Source organism: Salvelinus sp. IW2-2015, linkage group LG18 (assembly GCF_002910315.2).
Source record: "Salvelinus sp. IW2-2015 linkage group LG18, ASM291031v2, whole genome shotgun sequence".
Classification (NCBI taxonomy): domain Eukaryota; kingdom Metazoa; phylum Chordata; class Actinopteri; order Salmoniformes; family Salmonidae; genus Salvelinus; species Salvelinus sp. IW2-2015.
Genome location: NC_036858.1, coordinates 9541936 through 9558014, shown reverse-complemented (window position 1 = coordinate 9558014; position 16079 = coordinate 9541936). Strand labels below are relative to the sequence as shown.

At 44.7% G+C, this 16079-nt stretch overlaps 1 protein-coding gene and 1 pseudogene across 1 annotated transcript; one reads left to right on the top strand and one right to left on the bottom strand.

Annotated features, from left to right (window-relative positions):
* Positions 1-1645: 1645 nt before the first annotated feature.
* LOC111978519 (sclerostin) lies at positions 1646-5647 on the bottom strand. The gene is made up of 2 exons (XM_024008631.2): positions 5296-5647; positions 1646-2169 (listed from the first exon to the last, which is right to left on the bottom strand). Exons 1-2 carry the CDS (start codon positions 5534-5536, stop codon positions 1748-1750), a joined length of 663 nt encoding a protein of 220 aa, XP_023864399.1. The 5' UTR covers positions 5537-5647; the 3' UTR covers positions 1646-1747.
* A 4506-nt stretch (positions 5648-10153) lies between these two features.
* LOC139029132 (uncharacterized) lies at positions 10154-15558 on the top strand (annotated as a pseudogene).
* The last annotated feature ends 521 nt before the right edge of the window (positions 15559-16079 follow it).

Sequence of the window (16079 nt, the reverse complement as noted above, 5' to 3'; positions counted from 1 at the left end):
CTAAAATAGTATTAAGCAGTTTTTTTGTGCTATGAAGTGTAACAGATTATGGAAAACGATATCAAAACCATCGGGCAAATGTACTTTCAATAATGAGACAAGAAATTCCCACTATCAACAGTCACTCTGATTGACAGAGGCAAATGCAGAATCCTGTAATGCTTACAACTCTACCTCCAGTTACTGCTAGAGGAATGAGCACTGTGCTCAACAACACCTGCTAAGGTGGGTTAAAATGACAAATTGTCAAATACATAAAACAATGTTAGACACGACCGCTGAAAATTACTAATCAGAACTACTTACTATTTGCACTTGAAAATGTAAGTAGAAGGGACCCTAAATGTTTAGGTTCACTACAACAAATATTCATGCTAAAGTAACTTCAATTTTTATAGTTCAGATACATAATAGGATTCCGTGTCAAATAGTTCAGAAAACCCAAAACAAGTATTTACAACTTAAAAATATAACAATATGGGTGATGATGTCACTTTATTACTTTAAGTATTGAACACTGCATAGTTTGAGTTGGGTGGTTACCACCCCAAAAAATTGTTAGCAGAACTAATTGTTATTTACAGTGTAGGGCTGATAGTCAGAGAAGTGGAGTTTTTTTCTCTCCCTCACCATCTAGGTTCTCAATGAATAGAATAGGGATATGGCTAGTTGGTTGCCAATGCTATTTGCTGCTAACAAATAGTCTCCATTCAGGGTGTAGTTGAGTATAGAATGCTGTGCCTCAAGGTAACAACAGGCACAATTGCTGGAGCCTCCTCTACACATGAGGATCTTTTGTGTGTCTGTGTGGTTTCAGCAAACAGGAACTAGCCATGTCTAGAGGAAATGGCTTTTCATGACTCAAATCCTAAACACAGGAATGGGCTCATTTAGTCATTAAGACGGGTCACTGGAATGCCCAGTCACCTGTTTGACCGCAGGCACCCTGGTCTTGGAGTGCTGACACAACCATTCCCCACCCCTCTCTCTCCCCCTATCTCTTTCACCATCACGGGCCACTAGGGCCACTGGGCCAGGGGCCTTAACTGTCAGCTCCTATACGGCTGCTATGGAGCGAGGAGGACCCTGGGGGGGCTCCTGGTGAGTGCGGTGCTCCCCGGGCTGTCAGGAGGCTGCGTGGTCTGGGGTCGAGGCCAGGGCCTGTCAGCAGCCCACCTCCATAGCCAGGATGCCCCAGGGCTGCCACAGGCTGCTCAGTACAGAACACCCAGCCAAAGAGGCGCTAGAGCACATTTAGAGCACAGAGACACTTTTCAACCCTATAGGCCTATCAGGCAATGTAGCCTGCCCAGTGGATGTTTTGACAGGTGGGGTTTGAGTTTAGGTGCACCTCTTGCTGTGGCGAAGGTGGATTCTCTTAGTGTCTGAGTCAGAGGCTGTTAGCTATGAACCGGAACATGTATAATACTGTACGCTCCCATCCTAGCAGTGTTCCACCTTTCCTGACCAGTCACATGGCCTTCCCTGGCATTCTGTCGACTCATTTGGTCATGCAAATCAAAAGTTCTGAAATATTTTGTAAAATAGGCTGCAAAATCTATAGTGCCTCTCTGGTGAGAGAGACTTGTGTCAAATCAGTCCAACAAACAGCTTTACAAATCCTTTTTTGTTGTTGAAAAGGCTCTTCTTCTCCCTCTTCCAGTGAAGGAGCCGTGTTGGGTGTGTGTAACATGTGCGTGTGTACTGCTTTGGTCTCTGTCCGTGTACGAAGGAAGGAAGAGCATCCTCAGTATGAATTGCTGACCAGCGTCGGTGTGTTGCCTTTGTTCCGACTCCCAGGCAGCCGGGTGCGTTTCTTGTCGCGTCTGGGCTTGGCCTCTGAGGAGCTCTCCTTGGCCTCTGACTGGTTGTGGTGGCGGCTGTAGCGTTTGCACTTGCAGGAGGTGACCACGCGGATTTTGTAAGTCCGGTAGTTGCCGTTGGGGCACTGCAGCTGCACCCGCTGGGTTCGGGAGTGGGCCGGGATGCAGCGGTAGTCAGAGGCGCTGCTCCGCCACCATTTGCCGCGCACGATGGAGTTGGGTAGGAGGTGGGCGGGCATGCACTGACCCGAGCACACCAGCTCCTTGACGGGCTTGGCACTGCGGCAGGAGCCGTCAGTGATGTAACGGGTGGAGCGCAGCTCCCTGCAGCTCAGCTCCGAGGCACCTGGGGTGAAGAGGAGGAAATGAGGTTTACACACTCTGTGGCATCGCTCCAAATCAAACACTTTGAAGACGATACGACTCAAGGGACAATCTTCCGTTTAACTATTCAAGAGCAGAGAGCTATACAGTTGTGTCTCCTTGTGCTGAATATGTCAAAAATGTGCCTGTGTCAAAAACGCATGGTTCCCATTGTTTATATACTGTTATTCGTTCGTTCTAAGAACTTGGTTAGTTTGCGTGCGTAGAGCTGGGCTGGGAAATGGAATATGAGTCAGAATTTAAATAATCTAAAATGTTCATAAACTCTTCCTTCTGTTTCACCATTCAGCAATTTTTCATCTCAACAGAGTGCACTTTTTTAGAATTGAACATGTACAAATCCATTTCAAAATCAATACTGTCACATTTGTTTGGTGGAAGGGCTCAGTATAAGGTGGGAAATGAGTTAAACTCAACACTAACGTTGATGCATGATCTGATGATGACTGTTGCCTGAAAATAAGGTTGGATGTGGAATTACAGCTGGCAGCAATCAGCTGATAGCAAATCCAGAACAGAGGGCTATTAAACAGCTCAATCAAACATAATGGAGATTTAAGTCGGAACCAAAGCTGCCATACACAATGCAGGTCCTCCGTAAAGGATGTGAAGATTGGAAACAGTCTAAATGCTTGCTGTACAAGTATTTTAATTCCAAAACGAACAATTTGACAATTGGAAAAAAGCTAAACGAAGAGAGCATATTCAGTGCATGACTGGTAATCCAATATTTTGGCCATGGCCTTTTCTCAACAACCCTATGCATTAGTTATTGTTCTCTTTCTTTACAAGTGGCGTGCAGAATAGCAGAGGACGTGTCGGTAAGGAAACTATACACTCCGAGCGGGATCTGTTTTTCTTTTGTAGCTTTTCTTTTGCGAAAAGGAGAACAAAGGATTTATGGAAGGATGATTTCCTTTTTTTCATTTAGAGAACCTGATCTGGTGTTTTTGTGTCTCGGCTGCTCGGGAGGCCACAGCATAAGGGCTCTGCTCTGGTCTCAGGTCTCTCTCAGAGCGCCGACTGCTGAGCACAGGGACCAGGGAGGGACTGGAGGGGGAGCCAGACAGACCCTCTCTGCCTCCATGACCCCACTGGGACCAGGGAAAGAGTCATGGGAAGATATGGTCCTCCCGGAGGGAGGCAGAGAGGCCTATGAGGAAGACCCTTATCACGTATGATATGACCCCATTAGATCAGGGGTGCTCAAACCTTTGGGCTTAGTGGGCCAAAATATAATCTGAGTGGTGGGCAGCGGACTGAACAAATAGACATGATCTATTTAGAAATACAAAAAGGTAAACAATAGCTTTTTAGTAAGCAATCATAAAATCCCACTTCAAACAGTCATCAAATTGTAGCCATTTAACAACACATTCTGATAACCACATATTTAAAGCTGGCTGTTTTTTTAGCATTGTGGCACAGAAATTGCAGCCAAGTTTCCATCTTCATAAGGCGAATCACTTGAATATGTTTCAAATGACTACTGAATAGATGATTGTTTCACTCTCTCTCTCTGTTGATGGATATTGCTCAGTATAAGAAGCGATTTAGAAATGTGCATTTTCTTCCAAATCCACTCTGAAGCTATCTGTTGTTTATGAGGTTTTCAAGTATTATGTCAAATGTATCTCATAGTTCATTACAGCAATTTAGATCCGCGGGACAAGGTTTGTCATTTGTACTCTATGTACAGTCTCTATTAGATTTGAAATTATGAGACTGGGAGAAACTGGGAAAGAATGACATTGTGCATCTTGAATCCATGAGAGGCTATTCAGAGATATGTCCTCTGTACAAGTCAGCATGACTACAGCATAACCTTTACTAGCCACAGGCGGGAGTCATTCTCCAGCACCGTGTTGAATTTAACCAGCAATTTACAAATACCCTGAAGAAATCCCATAAGAACAGAAACCCTGGCATTTTCTTTTTTTGGACACATGTTGTTGCGATTAAATAGTTCTGGCATAGGCAGAGCTTGACTAATTGTATAAAAGAGAGGGAAATAGCATGGAGGATAGAGTGAAAACCATGATCTCTTGTACTTCCACCTCTTCAGATTGTGTGAGGAGAAAACCACAGGCATATAAATTAACATGTTGCTCTCTCAGCCTTTGCYTAGCATTCATTTCACTGCAACCCTGCTTCCTCCATTCAACAGTACAGCTGTTCCAGTCTAAACACCATTGTCAAGCATCAACAGGGAAAGCTGCAATTAAAAATGGCCACTGGAGTTTCTTAAGCTTTATCCATGATTTGATATTGAATATTCTATATAGAAAAGTAGCACTTTTCGGCACTTCCAGAAATTAAATGAAAAATTATTGGATGTTCTGGGTGGTCTTTGTAGGGTTTCTTTGACATAATGATCCACATAAACCACACAGGTGAGGTATCATTCTCCGGGTTATAGAGTGACCATACATTGAGAATGTAATCGATACCTTGTATGTTTTAAGATTAAAAGGACGTGTGTGGTCTTACATGGAAGGAAACGAATGAACTCGTGCGTAAAGGACGACAAGCTATGCTGGGAAATTACATGTGTGGTGAGTGTGCGTTCTTTGAACAGTACAGACGGTCCAAAAGCTATGTGCTTGAGAACATAATGTCAATCTAACATGACACATTATTAGATACTGTAAAAACGCCTCGGTTTACCATAAATTGAAAGCGATCTTTTTTCACCAAGTGATTGCTCATATTTCGCGCGACTACAGTACAGCTGTTCATAGATCTCCATGAGATATTAGCACCATCCCGAGCTGTTTATTTTAAACGTTTAGATGTTATATAAGTACCACTTATTCAAACAAAGTGTTACAGTATAATTCAAATGAAATAGTATTAGATTGATTAAACAATATCAAATTATTCAATGAAATTGATTAAAGATTATCCATACAGTTTCATCCTTTCTGAAGACCACCCTCACATTGTACGGGTGGTTTACATGTTTTACAAGTAATGCGAGTTATGATTACAAGTAGGCCTAATCATAATGCGCCCCGAATATGGACATGTAATCCTAGTCCTAATAGCTATGTAGGCTACCAGATAACGTTCAAACGGAAATACTCACTATAAGAGGCTGTGTTTGCTGATGATCTTCTTCCCCCGTGTTTTGGTCGATTCATTGTATTACTGTTATTATTAGAAGCCTGTAGTATTGGTTGCTCGGGAGGCTGTGCGTTTTCAGTATATTCTGGTATGATTTCTGTAGCATCGTTTTTAAGTACCCTCCATCCTTGCACGACCGTACAACATCCCTGTAGCAGCAGCAGCCCCGTGCTGGAGACGAGGAGCGCGAGAGACACCTGCATGCTTATCGATCGGCGGTAGAGCGGGTAAAAAAACGTCGGGTAAGATGCGCTCTGTAACAACTTCACCAATTCCACCCATACAAGAGACGTTGACGCTATTTAAATACCCAAGCTTTCGTCAAAACTGACAATTAAGAGCTTACACAAAGTGGGAGGGGTCCATCCCCAGCCAAATTCATTTATTTAAAAAATGTTGGGGAGGTGCATGGGCGCTCGCAAGGAGAGGTGCGCACGGGTTTGGGTACGTTGGTTTTAGGGAGACAGCGCATCCACCTCCGTCTCTGGTCTCTTTGAGTTCCTGTAACGCAGCTTTTTTTCCTTCCTTTTTCCCCTTTCCTTTATGATTAACGCACTGTGTCTCAAAACTATTCTAGTTGTTTTTAAGTGTTTTGTTTGGAAAGTGATGCAGGGCGCAGTCGGGAAGGCGACAGAGTGACGTTTCATGGCTAGGCTGCTTCCCTCTCCATCATAGACAACTTTCATAGACAACTTTTGATAGCTAGTGCAATTTTGTTAAAACAATAATACGTTTAAAAAAAAAKAAAAAAAAACATGAATAATAGGGTAACAAATAATTGTGAAATTGGTACATTTTGACAGGTCGCAGCAGTCTATTTGTAATAGTACTCGTTTGTTTTATTACATGTATTTTGTTGTTTATTGTAGGCTCGTGTATCTGCTTTGGAATTAGTGTAGACTATTGACCAAACGTTTATTGCACAGTCTTGAAAAAGGACCTAGAAATGTAACACCATTCTTCTTCAAACAACTCATAACACATTATCACCATTTTCTTCCTGATTCTTTGATCCACTGAGAATGACAGGTCCCATCCTGTATCTAGTGTCTGGTACTCTGGTTTTAATCAAATGATTTGGACGGAAAAGAGGGTTCCGGCAAACTCTTGGCATCCTTGAAATCACAGTCTTTCGATTGGAAGTGCTGAAAGATGGAGGCTCCATTGTACAAATGCTGCCCTCTTGAGGGACAATAAACAAATAAACTGTTCAGTGGAAATAGATAGGATTTTTGACGGGGCTCTGATCAACATGACATGTTCTCCTATTGGAGTTATTTTGAGGAGGATGCAGCGGACGTGCCCAGTGTGCTGCATGAACACACTCACATTCTGGGAAAAATAGTACTGTTCATGACACATTGTCACCTATCATTCATTTTGGGAACTGAGCTGTCGTCATAATGAGATGTTTGACGGTTTCCTTCTAGCTTTAGGCGTATTCCCACTGGGCACAGACAWCAATTCAATGTCTATTCCACGTTAGTTAGTTCGACATAATTTAATTGAAGTGACTTGGAAACAACGTTGATTCAACCAGTGTGTGCCCAGTCAGTTGAAATCAAACATCCGAGTTGAAATTGATGGAGCAAGCCAACAGGCTTCAAAACCATGCCAATAATAATCAAGGATAAGGATGATTTAATTATTGTTGCAATGTTCCTTTCTCTATTTCAGCCACCCCAGGAGCCACAATAAACAACCAGCCTAGAACCTGTCACAAAGAGAGATCAACCTGCTTTGCTTATGTGCTCCTAGCTTTGACACAGTGGGTTAGTGGACTGGACACAGCTCTTCCTATAAGACTCCGTGTTTCTCCATGTCTGTGCTCCTGTCATCCCCCTGGTAAAGAACGGTCCCGTGTCCACCACAGCGCCAGCTCTGATTACTACCTTCCCTCCCTGTCGCTCACAGTCCTCCTGTTTTTGGTTTTCTGTAAAAGAGCACCCGGGCTACATGCACTTTTCTACTGCTTCATCATAATAACAGTCAAGGCCCTGAATAACAATCAGATGCTCTCCAGATTGTGTAAGGGCCGCCAGCAGCGTAAAGGGATGGTTGGACATTTTATTTTATAGGAGATGAACAAACACAACGTCTGAGCCACATAAACAAAGCATTTAGCTCCTCGGGTCTGGAGGACTGGGAGTTGGGAAACAGTGATTCATCTGACGAGGATGCTAACTACTTGAACACACAGGTTTGAAATAGATGTTGATTTCAGATGCGGTATACTGTTGGGTGAAAATGATGGTAAATAGTATGTGAAATGGTAAAATGGTCTGTTTTACAATGATGCTTGCCCAAATTCTGAATTGTTGACGTATTTCGTTATTGTTTAATAAGTCAGTCAACAATGTGTTGTCTGTAGTTATGCAGAGTATCAACAGAATGCTTCAGATGTCTGGCATCTTCCCCTAAATTCACAATGTATACACTCTGTATACACCCTGCTTACATAGTAAGAGTTATATTTGTAGACAGGGTCATATAGAGTGTAACCTGGAAAAGATACAATTCATGCAGGCTATGAAACATTATAAACTGGGTGGTTTGAGCCATGGATSCTGATTGGCTGATAGCCGTGGTTTATCAAAGCGTATACCACGGGTATGTCAAAACATTTATTTTTACTGCTCTAATTACATTGGTAACCAGTTTATACTAGCAATAAGGCACCTCGGGGGTTTGTGGTATAGGCCTGTATCCAGGAATCCGCGTTGTGTCGTGCATAAGAACAGCCCTTAGCCGTGGTATATTGGCCCTATACCACACCCCATCATGCCTTATTGCTTAATTATATACTGTGTCACCATTCGTTCATGCCCCTCTCTTCACACATGACTACTGCACAGTACTGTGTTGAGTTTCCAAGCAACTCAAGAGACAAGAAGAATGCACTAAATCTAACATTAGCTCAATTAAATGGAGGGATCCTGATAACCACAAATTATAAGAGATGTCGTAGGAATCTGCCTACAGTCGCTATGGGATTTGGAGAAGAGGTATTGGATACATGGAAAAATGGAACAATGTGCATGAGCGAAGCTACTTGGGAAATATGATGTTATCAATCCATGGAAATACACCCTGGACATGTTTAAAAGCACTGCATTATTGGCAGGGGTTCTGCATTGTATCAGTGTATATCTTGCAGGGCAGGAGTGCACTGCTTCGCTTTCCAACAATCCAGGCAAATGATTTATCATCCATGCATATACACACAATTCATTCTAAACCGTATCTGCACATTGTCACACAATGAGAAGATTTATCAACATACGGTATAATGTTGCCTGGTCCGGGCCTTAAAGTAACACTCTACACAGTACAGAAGATGATTCCATTTCACGAAAGGCTTTCGGGTTATTGACTTTCACTGTGCCTCAACTCTATAGCTGAAGCCAAACTAACTGTGTGAAAATCCTCTACAATTTGAAAAGTGAAGCCTGAATTTCAAACATTTGTCATTGACAGGACTGGAATTGTTGAGCTTTACACCACCCATCTCTCTGTATGGTTGGTGTGAAAGAATCGGAAATATGAAGAAACACCTGAGGTTAGCATGCAGTTTATCTCCCAGCTCCATCCGCTGTTCTAAAACATAGGTCTCAAACCTAATGCTCTGAATAGAAAGGTCGGCTAACAATGTCAGGAAAATTATGTGCACGCATCGATGTGGCCTCAAGCCGTGCTTTGTTATGATTATGAACGGTCAGATAGCTGGCATCAATGATAAGAATCTGCCATGTGGGGAATCGTAGGTGGATCGTTTCAGTAAGATTTGTCTTGCTCTTGATACCATGTCTTGTTTTGAGATGTTTTGACAGTTTTCATGTCAATGCTAATTACGGCAAAAATTCGCTAGCTAGCTAACCAACTATAACGATTTTTGAGAGACAAATAGTGCTCATTGTACAACAACCAACCCGTCTATTCACGTAGGTAGACGCTAGTCTCATTCCAAGCCCTGGCGAACCAGGCTAAGTAGACACCAYCAGGAGAACATAGCTTCCTTCATCTGTTGTAACCAGTGCGTTCCAAACAGAGCCTTCATCATCTAAATCCGCTCCGTACACATGAGCCTTGTGGTGGGAACTGTGGGAACCTTGGCTGCACTTGACTGGGGAGCCTGGACAGGCCTCACAGACCACCATAGGCCATGTGCTAACCAACCGCGCTACCCAGCATGCTGCTCACCACGCCGCAGGTGCTATTCTTAGCTGCCCATGTTATTTCCCTGGAAATTATCCACTCCTAATCTGAAGGCTTTGCCGTCACATTTTACGAGCTCTCACATAGCAGTAGATTATCCTCTATGCAAAGGAACATGCTGTAATTGTAGGTAGTTTTTTGCTCTCCTTGAATGACCTGTCACCAAATACACACAGCTCACGCCAGTAAGAGAAATCTCTGATGGGATATTTTGGAGGAGAGCAGGGGTTTCTTTTTTTTAATCGTCCAATATCAACTTCCACCCCCACCCCCTTTCTTTCTGTTCAGGCCGGTATGTTTCTCCTCATTGTCGTTGGGCGCTGCTCCGCTTTGTTATAATCCAGATTGCTACTTCTGAAACGCTTTTATCAAATGGAAGCGAGGATTGCCAACTGAGATTCAACAGAGAAACAACTCTGTTGTTTCCCATGCCTTGAAATTCCCACTTAATTGGTTTGGCATTGTCAGTCTTCTCCGTGACCTATGTTTGCCATTTGATGTTCACTGTCGATGTTATTCATTAGATGAAAAACCTTGTAGGTTTACAAGACTGTATTATACATCGGCAATAAATTATGTGCACAATGTTTATTTAACCTCTTAGAATGGGAAGCTCCAACGGGGCTGACTGCATCGCTGCATGTGAAGCCCTGCTGGGCCAGGCGGAGAGGAGGTCTGCTTGTGGGATTGTGGCCATATGGTTTGTTAATGGAGCCCTCTCTCACTGTGTGTGTGTTTGTGTGCCAACATAAAAAAAATACTATAGTATACTATGGTATACAGTGCATTCAGAAAGTATTCAGACCCCTTGGCTTTTACAACATTTTGTTACGTTACAGCCTTATTGTAAAATTGATTAAAGATATATTTTTTTCTCATCAATCTTCACATAATACCCCATAATGACAAAGCAAAAACAGGTTTTCAGAATTTTTGCAAATGTATAAAACTGAAATAACACATTAGCATAAGTATTTGTGACCCTTTACTTTGTTGAAGCACCTTTGGCAGCGATTACAGCCTCGAGTCTTCTTGGGTATGACGCTACAAGCTTGGCACACCTGTATTTGGGGGGCTTCTCCCATTCTTCTCTGCAGATCCTCTCAAGCTCTGTCATGTTGGATGGGAAGCGGTGCTGCACAGCTATATTCAGGTCTCTCCAGGGATGGCGCCAGGTTTCCTCCAGCCGTGACATTTGGCATTCAGGCCAGTTCAATCTTGGTTTCATCAGACCAGATAATCTTGTTTCTCATGGCCTGAGAGTCTTTAGGTGGTTCCAGGCTGTATCACAACCGGCCGTGATTGGGAGTCCCATAGGGCGGCGCACAATTGGTCAGGCGTCGTCCGGGTTTGGCCGGTGTAGGCCGTCATTGTAAATAAGAATTTGTTCTTAACTTCATATAGTTGCAATCCCGGTAACGGGATCGATATGACAACAGCCAGTGAAAGTGCAGGGCGCCAAATTCAAACAACAGAAATCTCATAATTAAAATTCCTCAAACATACATGTGTCTTATACCATTTTAAAGGTAATCTTGTTGTTAATCCCACCAACGTGTCCAATTTCAAATAGGCTTTTCAGCAAAAGCACCACAAACGATTATGTTAGGTCACCACCAACTCAAAGAAAAATTCTGCAATTTTTCCAGCCAAAGAGAGGAGCCACAAATAGCACAAATAGAGATAAAATGAATCACTAACCTTTGATGATCTTCATCAGATGACACTTATAGGACTTCATGTTACACAATACATGCATGTTTTGTTTGATAAAGTTCATATTTATATAAAAAAATCTGAGTTTACATTGGCGCGTTACATTCACTAGTTCCAAAAACATCCAGTGATAGTGCATAGCCACATCGTTTCAACAGAAATACTCATCATAAATGTAGATGATAATACAAGTTATACACATGGAATTATAGATATACCTCTCCTTAATGCAACCGCTGTGTCAGATTTTAAAAATACTTTACGGAAAAAGCAAACCATGCAATAATCTGAGACGGAGCTCAGAACAATAGTAAAATTAGCCGCCATGTTGGAGTCAACAGAAACCAGAAAATACATGATAAATGTTTCCTTACCTTTGATGAACTTCATCAGAATGCAGTCCTAGGAATCCCAGGTCCACAATAAATGCTTGATTTGTTCGATAATGTCCGTTATTTATGTCCAATTAGCTACTTTGGTTAGCGCGTTTGGTAAAGAATTCCAAAGTCACAAAGCGCGTCCACTATAACGTGACGAAATGTCCAAAAGTTCCGTAACAGTCAGTAGAAACATGTCAAACGATGTATTGAATCAATCTTAAGAATGTTGTTCTTAAGAGTGTAGTGTTAGCTAGCTACATAGTTGTCTTTGCTGTCTTCGTATCCAAGATAATTGTGTAGTTTAGAGTGTGTAGTTTTAGAGTGATTATCTTAATTTACCGAGGTTAGCTAGCCAGCTATTTGTTGTCCTTAACGTAGGAGACACTGCTAGCTAGCCAACAGCTAGCCAACGTCTACCGAATAGAACTTCCGCACTCAACAACCCGGTCGKATTCCGCTTCGCTCCACAGGTAGTATCACATTTTCATTTCATTTCATTACAGTACAACGGTTTGATTTGTTTGATCGTAGCTAGCTACATAGCTAGCTACATAGCCGTCTTTGTATCAAAGATAATTGTGTAGTCTAGAGCGATTTTCTAGGTTAGCTAGCCAGCTATTGTCGTTCTTTTAACGCAACGTAACGTAATCAACACTGCTAGCTACCCAGCTAGCCCCCGAATAGCAGCACTGTAGAAACTATTACACTCAACGGAACGACTTGATTAGTGTAGTGTCAACAACGCAGCCACTGCCAGCTAGCCTACAAAGTCAACAACGCAGCCACTGCCAGCTAGCCTACTTCAGCAGTACTGTATCATCTTAATCATTTTAGTCAATAAGATTCTTGCTACGTAAGCTTAACTTTCTGAACATTCGAGACGCGTAGTCCACTTGCCACTCCAATCTCCTTTGCATTAGCGTAGTCTCTTCTGTAGCCTGTCAACTATGTGTCTGTCTATCCCTGTTCTCTCCTCTGCTTGCACAGACCATACAAACGCTCCACACCGCTGGGCCGCGGCCACCCTAATCTGGTGGTCCCAGCACGCACGACCCACGTGGAGTTCCAGGTCTCCGGTAGCCTCTGGAACTGCCGTCTGCGGCCACAAGGCAGAGTTCATCTCAGCCTATGCCTCCCTCCAGTCCTCGACTTCTTGGCACTGACGGAACATGGATCACCACAGATAACACTGCTACTCCTACTGCTCTCTCTTCGTCCGCCCACGTGTTCTCGCACACCCCGAGAGCTTCTGGTCAGCGGGGTGGTGCACCGGGATCTCATCTCTCCCAAGTGGTCATTCTCTCTTTCTCCCCTTACCCATCTGTCTATCGCCTCCTTTGAATTCCATGCGTGCACAGTTACCAGCCCTTTCAAGCTTAACATCCTTATCATTTATCGCCCTCCAGGTTCCCTGGAGAGTTCATCAATGAGCTTGACGCCCTGATAAGTTCTTTCCTGAGGATGGCTCACCTCTCACAGTTCTGGGTGACTTTAACCTCCCCACGTCTACCTTTGACTCATCTTCTCTGCCTCCTTCTTTCCACTCCTCTCCTTTTGACCTCACCCTCTCCACCTTCCCCCACTCACAAGGCAGGCAATACGCTTGACCTCATCTTTCTAGATGCTGTTCTTCCACTAATCTCATTGCAACTCCCCTCCAAGTCTCCGACCACTACCTTGTATCTTTTCCCTCTGCTCCATCCAACACTTCCCACACTGCCCCTACTCGGATGGTATCGCGCCGTCCCAACCTTCGCTCTCTCTCCCCCGCTACTCTCTCCTCTTCCATCCTATCATCTCTTCCCTCTGCTCAAACCTTCTCCAACCTATCTCCTGATTCTGCCTCTCAACCCTCCTCTCCTCCCTTTCTGCATCCTTTGACTCTCTATGTCCCCTATCCTCCAGGCCGGCTCGGTCCTCCCCTCCTGCTCGTGACTCGACGACTCATTGCGAGCTCACAGAACAGGGCTCCGGGCAGCCGAGCGGAAATGAAGGAAAACTCGCCTCCCTGCGGACCTGGCATCCTTTCACTCCCTCCTCTCTACATTCTCCTCTTCTGTCTCTGCTGCTAAAGCCAATTTCTACCACTCTAAATTCCAAGCATCTGCCTCTAACCCTAGGAAGCTCTTTGCCACCTTTCCTCCCTCCTGAATCCTCCTCCCTCCTCCCCCTCCTCCCTCTCTGCTGATGACTTCGTCAACCATTTTGAAAAGAAGGTCGACGACATCCGATCCTCGTTTGCTAAGTCAAACGACACGCGTGGTTCTGCTCACACTGCCCTACCCTGTGCTTTGACCTCTTTCTCCCCTCTCTCTCCAGATGAAATCTCGCGTCTTGTGACGGCCGGCCGCCCAACAACCTGCCCGCTTGACCCTATCCCCCTCTCTTCTCCCAGACCATTTCCGGAGACCTTCTCCCTTACCTCACCTCGCTCATCAACTCATCCTTGACCGCTGGCTCAGTCCCTTCCGTCTTCAAGAGAGCGAGAGTTGCACCCCTTCTGAAAAAACCTACACTCGATCCCTCCGATGTCAACAACTACAGACCAGTATCCCTTCTTTCTTTTCTCTCCAAAACTCTTGAACGTGCCGTCCTTGGCCAGCTCTCCTGCTATCTCTCTCAGAATGACCTTCTTGATCCAAATCAGTCAGGTTTCAAGACTAGTCATTCAACTGAGACTGCTCTTCTCTGTATCACGGAGGCGCTCCGCATGCTAAAGCTAACTCTCTCTCCTCTGCTCTCATCCTTCTAGACCTATCGGCTGCCTTCGATACTGTGAACCATCAGATCCTCCTCTCCACCCTCTCCGAGTTGGGCATCTCCGGCGCGGCCACGCTTGGATTGCGTCCTACCTGACAGGTCGCTCCTACCAGGGGGCGTGGCGAGAATCTGTCTCCTCACCACGTGCTCTCACCACTGGTGTCCCCCAGGGCTCTGTTCTAGGCCTCTCCTATTCTCGCTATACACCAAGTCACTTGGCTCTGTCATAACCTCACATGGTCTCTCTATCATTGCTATGCAGACGACACACAACTAATCTTCTCCTTTCCCCCTTCTGATGACAGGTGGCGAATCGCATCTCTGCATGTCTGGCAGACATATCAGTGTGGATGACGGATCACCACCTCAAGCTGAACCTCGGCAAGACGGAGCTGCTCTTCCTCCCGGGGAAGGACTGCCCGTTCCATGATCTCGCCATCACGGTTGACAACTCCATTGTGTCCTCCTCCCAGAGCGCTAAGAACTTGGCGTGATCCTGGACAACACCCTGTCGTTCTCAACTAACATCAAGGGGTGGCCCGTTCCTGTAGGTTCATGCTCTACAACATCCGCAGAGTACGACCCTGCCTCACACAGGAAGCGGCGCAGGTCCTAATCCAGGCACTTGTCATCTCCCGTCTGGATTACTGCAACTCGCTGTTGGCTGGGCTCCCTGCCTGTGCCATTAAACCCCTACAACTCATCCAGAACGCCGCAGCCCGTCTGGTGTTCAACCTTCCCAAGTTCTCTCACGTCACCCCGCTCCTCCGCTCTCTCCACTGGCTTCCAGTTGAAGCTCGCATCCGCTACAAGCACATGGTGCTTGCCTACGGAGCTGTGAGGGGAACGGCACCTCAGTACCTCCAGGCTCTGATCAGGCCCTACACCCAAACAAGGGCACTGCGTTCATCCACCTCTGGCCTGCTCGCCTCCCTACCACTGAGGAAGTACAGTTCCCGCTCAGCCCAGTCAAAATGTTCGCTGCTCTGGCCCCCAATGGTGGAACAAACTCCCTCACGACGCCAGGACAGCGGAGTCAATCACCACCTTCCGGAGACACCTGAAACCCCACCTCTTTAAGGAATCCCTAGGATAGGAAAAAGTAATCCTTCTCACCCCCCTTAAAAGATTTAGATGCACTATTGTAAAGTGGCTGTTCCACTGGATGTCATAAGGTGAATGCACCAATTGTAAGTTCGGTCGGGATAAGAGCGTCTGCTAAATGACTTAAATGTAAATGTAAATGTTGTTAACATACATCTTGAATAACGTTCCAACCGGAGAATTACATTGACTTCAGTTGAGCGATGGAACGGAGCTGCCTCTCACGTGAACGCGCGTGTTCAATGCGTGGACACCTCATGGCAGTGGTGAATCATTCCTGTCTCCTTCGGTCCCCCTTCACATTAGAGTCATCAGACAAAGTTCTATTGACTGTTGACATCTAGTGGAAGCCGTAGGAAGTGAAAACTCATCCATATCTCGCTGTAATTTCAATGGGAGCTTGTTTGAAAATTTACCAGCCTCAGAAAAAATCCAAACAGGAAGTGGAACTTCTCAGGTTTTTGCCTGCCATATGAGTTCTGTTATACATATGAGTTCTGTTATAGACATAATTCAAACCGCTTTAGAAACTTCAGAGTGTTTTCTATCCAATACTGATAATAATATGCAT